Below are 7,749 nucleotides of genomic sequence, written 5' to 3'. Positions count from 1 at the left end.
ATGTGAAATCTTTATAATGTCCAGATAGTTATCAAACATTTCTTAAGAAAAAACTTTATATTTTATCTGTTATTTTCAGTACCGAATCTCTGTATGGGTTTGGTAGATTTGAGTATTCTTAACCATAAAAAATTAGGAAATAAATATAAATTATGCCTCTTTCATTCTAGAATGACAACAAATTATAACACAAAAACATAAATGTTTAGACTAAATATCTTAAATCTCATAACATTATACATGTATATATATTTATTATTTTTATTATATTGACTTTTCACCTGTGCCTGGCTAACAATATAGAAGTTACAATGATGCGGCACATGTGCACTCATGTTACCTTATCCAACAACATAAAACTGACCTTTGGTTTGTACAAAGTAACTTGTCTTGGCTGTGTTTTAGTAGATTAGTATTTTGTAAAATACAGTCACATTTCAAGTATTGTACATTATATATGTATATAGATTATTGCTATTTTAAAATAAGTTCTTAAACTTATTTTTCTTAAAACATAGAATAGTAAATAAAGAAGAATCAAACAAGTGTCTCTTCTAGTTACGACTTTTGTTCTTGGTTGATGCTTGACATAGGTTGCTAAGCCTTTTAAAATTTTCGCACATGGAGGATATGAAATGAAATAATTTTTTAGGTTTTATATATACAGTTGAAAAACCAAAAAATCATATATTACTTTATCAATACCATATAATTCCACTATAATTTATCAAGCTTAGTAACTAAACTGTATTTCAGTTTAAAAAATATATGAAATTTCGAGCAGACTAAACACATAACCTAACTCTTTGAAATCTTGGTTTGAAAGAACGAGATGGCATCCAAACATGTTAAAATAGTTGAGAATGCCATTAGGGGGACATTGTGAGCTTTCGATTGGTTATTCATGTCATGTATAGAAGTAGGTGTATAAGGGAGTGTTTCCAAAAATGATAAGCGATGGGTGGGGTGCCACTGTGTTTGATTCATTACATGAGCAATATCTTTCACATAGAAAAGAGACTCTTATTTTATTTTCTAGTTTGTCAATATTGGTAATTTGAGTTCCTACTTCATACAAAACTATAGACTTAGTATTTTGACATCACAAACATCTAATTTGAACCAGTGCTGCATTGAACATATCACATGACACACAAAAATCGATATTTAACTGTGTTTTTTAATATTTACTTTTAAATTAAGAAATTGAGTAATGTATAATACTAAAATTTGAATTATAATCTACAGTTTGATACCAAACTTATTGACATAAATTCATGAAATAGTAGTTCAATAATATTTTGAATGCGAGTCAACAAACGCAATGACATGGCCTTTCACCCGTGACCCATCTGGAAAGGGTTAACGTGTGCTTCTTCAGTGTATGATGTAATCATCATTAGACTGTAGCCCTCCACCATTAGGAGAGCAACACATCCTCTATGCACTGTAATCCCCATGAGCACCAGCATTTCAACAAAGACTCGTTCTTTCCTTGGCACTGCTTGTATTTGGATGTGTTCCAGATTGTTTCTTTTATTTTGGAATCACTGGATGTTTCCATTGTTTTAATTATTTAACTTTCAGTACTTTTTCTGTAAACTCAATTTACTACTATTATACAACCAAATACGAAAGAAAAAGGTTTTGTGGTTACTTTTGACAATTAATTACCTAATCCATATTTCTGCTGTTGTTTTAGGTCCTAATACTGCATTTCAGGAGCTCACTTCTGCTGTTTCAATGGCATACTCAAGTATGTGCTATTTTATCTTATTCTCTGTAGTTGTTTTTGATGAGTCTTTGGCTACATTGCTGCATGAACCTCCTTTCTCTGACTGTATCTTGTTTTTCCCCTTCAATGATATTTATGTTCATTCTGGTATTGTTCATTATGTTCATTCTCTTAGCTTTAGACTGACCCCCATTTGTTTTGTCCTCCTTGACTTCATGACACTTTTTGTATGACTTATCATCAAGATTCTTCTAATTTCCCTGAGCTTCAGTCCCTTGAGTCTCTTCTTCCAGCTTGGATATCTTCCTCTTGTCTTCATGTTGCTCCTACTAAGCTCCTTCTTATATTTCTCTACACTTCTTCTCTTGGATGGCCTACGTTGCAACTCTGATAGCTTCACTGGGAACATTCACTCCTACCTGTTTACATTCTTGGCCTCATTATCTTCTTATGCAGTGTCACATTAATTTGGTTTCTTTGTTTCTGGGACTTGCTTTGTATGGGTGTCTTACTTTTGAGTGTTTGCCTCTGTTATTTTTATGTCAGGGACCTGTGTATGGCACCCTTTTTTTAAAACAAGATCTTTAGAGGTGTTCCTTAAACTCTGGAAAACTGAACTGAGGCAGTCTTCTCTGATTACTTTGGTTTTCAGATTTTCTCTATCCAGGGAGTTGCAACAGGTTTATTGTTCTTAGGCATCTCATTAGTATGCCCCCTCTCCTCTTCTTTTTCATCTTTTTTTTGATATCTCCACTTTAAAAGTACTGGCCATTGCATATAATGGAGGTGACTTGTTTCTGGAAATGCCTCTTAAGCTCTGATCTGCACATCTATAGATTCTCTTTGTAGGCAACCTTTGGATTACACAAGTTCTTTCTCATGAACTTGCTCTGTCTCTTAACACTCAATCTCCTTTTTCTCCTCTCTGCTTTTCTTTCCACCCTCCTTAGCTTTTGTATGTCTTTGGCACCTAACGTAAGCTGTGTCTTTTCTTCAGGCTACAAATGCCTTAAAATGAGTCCTCAGCCCCTCTCAGAGTGTTTACTTGTGTCATTTTTGTTATACTTAAGAAGACAAGGAGAGTAGCAACCTGTAAGAAATATCTTGTTCATGAACCAATTTCTTGTCATCTTAAGTTCAAGATGGATGGTTTTCTGAATATGAGGTTGGTGTTCTTTCCCAGGCTGTGGATGACCAAAGTTGATGTTTTGGATACTTTTCTCCTCATTCTGATTTCTCTGTTCACCCATCACTTTTTCAAGTTCATCTACTGTAATTGGGTTTTTCAGTTCCAGGCTCTTCTCTTTGAGTTACCAATGGCCCATATGTTTTCATTTAGGTCATGAGAGCATTTCCATGGAGGATGCATTTATTGAGTCTCCATTTCCAATATTATATGAATGACTGGCTCTGTCCAAAGAAGTATCCATGGCTGTGACCTCACTTCTACTTTAGGAGGCATCTCATTTGGATTAGCTGACCAAGTTCTCCAAGTCCATCTTGACCCCCACACTGTATTTGATTCACTTGGGAGTCTTTTACAACTTGGTTGCAGGGTGGTTTAACAAAGCTCTCAATCTCTTCCTGCACAAGAGGATGTATTCTCTTTTGGTGACTCTGCCTTTGCTCAAGTCCTTTGTTCTTCTCAGACAAGACTATATGTATCCCCTTCAGTGGAACCTGGTAGATCAATGGAATATGTCCAGAGATTCCTTGTCATCTCTTGTATTTCTACCTCCATATTTTCTTCTCTGGCTGTTGTGGCTCGATCAGTTCCACATGACACTGGTAATCCCTCTTCCCCCACCTCTACTCCTTTTACAGGGTATGATTGGGGGAGGGGGTGCAATCCCTTATATCTATGTCCTCAAAATGTTGACTGCTCATCGAGCTTTCCATTATTTTCAGTTTCATCCATGTTGTCAGCTGGTCATACCCTGGTAGCTTGAAACCTGGTGGCAGATCAACTGTCTTGCCTCCATCTTCTTGCATTTCAGTGATTTGTTTCCCCTTAGGGAGTCCTCTAATGAATGCCTTTGCAACTTCCCTCAACACCAAACTTCTGTTATTGTCACCAATCTTACTTCAGCTCTGGCAGTATATGCTCTGAGCCAGGATTAGACCAGTCTCTTTCTTTATGCCTATCTCCTTATTCCTTTTTGACTTCTTCCCAGGGTTCTATCTCTTATTTGGGACACCTTTTACTGGATTATAAATAACAGCTGCATTTAATAAAATAATTGTTAAAGATAGCAGCTACATCTAATGAAATAATAGTTAAGGATACCTTCTTCATCAAGTGAAATAATGGTTAAGGATACTAGCTACATGTAATAAAATAATTCTTAAGGAATTTTAAATGGGACAATAGCTGGAATTTTCCTTGACCTAATAAAAAGGTTTTTGGATGTAATTATTGTGATATTTGTAATAAATCAGTGAGTATTGGTGAAATGTGTGAATTTCTAAACTCCAGTGTAAGATGGACTCCAATTATGTAAGTGGTTGACTGCCCTTTCTTTCTTATTGGAATAAATTTCTAATAATGAAATAATTACCTAATGTGGACTTGGACCTTTAATTTTTTGGTGGTTATGGTTTATTAGTTCATATGAGTGAAATAATTTTCTTTGCTGATGATATTGATATTTTATTTCTCTTCAAAATAAGTATATGTAAATGTAAGATTAATTAAAACATCTCATTGTTAACAAAGTTGGTTTTTAAGTCAATAAACTTAATTATATCACCAAAAATCAAGACAAAAACAATCAGGAAATCAAAGATTTTAGAAATAATATTATTATTCGGTGAAACATTAACCTGTAAAGAAAATTGGTTTCATGTAAAGAAGAAAATTACACATTCTACTGGAATTTTAAAGTACTAGACACCTATTGTTTTAATCAAAATTAAGATTACTGTACAATTCACTTGTATTAACTTGTTATCTGTTGAACTGAGTTGTACTAAACAGAATGAAATATAACAGATAGAAATTGTTTGTAAAAGTGAAATAAGAAGTATTTGTAATACAAAATGTGGTATTCATCTTCAGTATTTATTTATTCATTTTGAAGTACTTTTTTTTGTAGAGTTGTTGAACAAGTTAGCAATGTTTATAAAACTTATTTACAAGCACTACAATATATTTCAAAATAATGAAATAACTCTATATTTATTAAGTAATCTTTTCATTTATTTTTGTATCATAAAACAATTAAAATTACTGGATCGAACAGATGAAATAAATTACTAGAACCAGTTAGAAATATCCAATCAAACTATGTTTGAAAAATTATAAGACTGCTATTTAAGTGTAGTGTAGTTGCTTTTTTTCCTGCAGATAAAAGGCTTAAAGGCCTATAGTGTAGTATGTTTATGTATGTCAATTTGGAGAAATAAGTTTTTTATTTTTGTGTTTTAAATGTAACGTAGTTTTCTAATTACAAGATATAATATTGTAAAACATTGTTTTTTCCTTGATGTGATTAGTTATTAGATATGAAATTGTTTTTTTTCCTCTCTCTTTTATCAGAACAAATTGAATGCTACAGATGTTGACTCCAAAGGATCAAACAAAAAAGAATGACTTCAGCATTACCTGTAGAAAACTAAATGAGTTAAACCTCCATCCAAATGTTCTACTTTAATTCTTTCTAGTTTCAAAGACCGAGATATTTCAATAAATTTTAATTCATCATTCAACCTGGAGTTGTAATGAAGCCTGATGCACTGAAGAAGAAAAGCCCCAGGAAAATAGGGAAGCAACTCCAGTATTCTAAAGCAGCTTTGTTTGTCCGCAAACCACAAGTGTGTGTCCCTGAAATAAATCTAAAATTTTAATACAAAACAAAGACTTTTTCCACTAAAAACTGAAAATATACCTGTACTTCATTCAAATTCACACTCATCATACAAATATGAAGTAGTATTTAGTTTTAATAAAAATCTTTCAAAACCTTTCTGTTCTTCAGTAAGCCCACACATGAGTTATTGATAGTGAATATTTTAATGAACAACAAAATAGTTAAAAATTAATTTCATACTTCAGTATGTTACACACAGTTCACAAGTATCATGTAGTAAATAAACAGCAAAAAACAGTTATAAAGGTACCCTGAACTTCATTAAATCTACCCTAAGCTTTTAAAAATAAGGTAGTAATAATAATTTTTAGTAAGTAAAAAATGACAAAATGTACCTTTATTATTCAACAACTCAGAAACAATAATAGTTTAGTCAAATCATTTCAAGGTTCTTTTAGGTGAACAGTAACACTACAGTTTTCAATAGTTATTTAACTTCACTTCATGTGTTCCATATTTTGAAAACTAGCTTGTAAGTAAAGAAAATAGTTTTGATAAAAGTCATATCATGAACTGTATCAGACTTGTTTCCATTGGTATTTCCAAATTCAACACTTTGTCACTGACCAACAGACAGCATTACCACAAATTCTCCCCCAAAACTTGTTAATTATGAAAAAACACAGCCTTACTTCAAATGTGGCACATTGCTCCACAGTGATTTGTTAGTTATGAGAATCACATTTAACTATGAACACAAACTGAAAATCTATGAAGAAAAGATCATAATTTAATAATTTGTGTTTATTGTCAGCCCACAACTCTGAAATTCCAAAATTAACATGAGAAAAGCTACATAATCTTGAAAAATCCAAATTCCTTCAGTGAGATGGTGTAATGGATTTATTCAACAGAATAGCTTATTTCATATCAAACATGCTTTTATGATTGTCACGTTTATGTAATTCAAAGTGCAAACTGAATTATTAAAAATGCTCTTTACGATGAATTATTTTTTACTAAGTTTGGGTATAATGAAGATACCTTCTCAGTTTGTAGAGTGTCCAATGTAGTTTTCTCCAATGGATGCTGTGGTTGCTTGAATCACTTTGGAAACAATAAAACTAGCTTGCTTGATCACCATTTCTTCAGAATGAAGGATAAAGGGTTAAATAATATTGTATTATTAATCTTTACCCTAATTCTGATTTGTGACTTGCAAAAAATTGTTAAAAATTACACTTCATCTAATTAATCTGTTAATCTTTACCCTAATTTGTTTCGTTTTTCATGATCTTAATATTAAAAATTTGAATTTTTCTGCTTCTGTTTATTGTGAAGTTATATTGTATTTTAGCATTGTCATAACAACTAGTGTTTGTGATTCTGTAAGTAAAGTATATTATATTCTTTTAATGTTACTTTCAATGATAGTATTAGTTAGAATGTTTAATATATCTAATTTTTTATTATTATTCTTTATATTATATTGAATTATTAACTTAATATATGAATTTAGTACTGATCTAAATATCCTAAGCTGGCCAAATCTTCTGAAACATTTTATTGGATATATTGTCAACAATTTCATTAGCAGTGAGGGTACCCCAACTGATGAACCAATACATTCTGTTCTTTATAATTAAGAACAGCATATTTAATTGTCTATATTCATTTATTTTTTGTTTTTAATCTAAGTAGGTAGCCTGCTCTGATCAAAAGATAATAGTTATTAATATTCACTTTGTTGTATTCAGGTACATTGATGCCCCACAGGTAGCCAAAAGTTTCCATAATACATATTACAGAAATTTTATGCAGATAGAAACAGCAAAACAAATACAAGTGACCAATCAACAATCTTTATTCACCAAGTAGTTTTGTGTATTTTACCTGCTGGATGACTTACAGGTTTCCATTGTGACTTTGCTGGCTTCCAGGACTTGAGAAGGATTTTTTAACATATTCTTACGTGACAAGGACAGCAAGAATTATACTGCACTTTCATGTCAAACAACAGATCAAAGTGTGGTATCCCATAATCCACAGGTCACCTATGTTGCAGAATATTTCAAATAATATATTCAAAGCAAAGAACCCTTAACTCATCCAAATTTGTACAAGAATCTATATCAACTTTTGAGATGTGCTTGTCCAACCCCTGGAAGAGAACACAGAGAGAACATGATACAAGCTTCTGTGAGA

General features: G+C 32.1%; 1 protein-coding gene across 1 annotated transcript in view; it reads left to right on the top strand.

The window, feature by feature from the left end:
* LOC106471254 (N-alpha-acetyltransferase 10) overlaps positions 1-6,282 on the top strand; it is a 34,033-nt gene extending 27,751 nt beyond the window's left edge. Inside the window, exon 7 of the mRNA XM_013931845.2 lies at positions 5,274-6,282. Within this exon, the coding sequence (XP_013787299.1) occupies positions 5,274-5,327 (54 nt within the window). The 3' untranslated portion in view covers positions 5,328-6,282. The remainder of the gene's footprint in view (positions 1-5,273) is intronic.
* The last annotated feature ends 1,467 nt before the right edge of the window (positions 6,283-7,749 follow it).

This window comes from Limulus polyphemus, unplaced genomic scaffold (assembly GCF_000517525.1).
Source record: "Limulus polyphemus unplaced genomic scaffold, Limulus_polyphemus-2.1.2 Scaffold4495, whole genome shotgun sequence".
Lineage (NCBI taxonomy): Eukaryota > Metazoa > Arthropoda > Merostomata > Xiphosura > Limulidae > Limulus > Limulus polyphemus.
The sequence above is the reverse complement of the archived record's forward strand: the minus strand, read 5'-3'. Positions and strand labels throughout refer to the sequence as shown.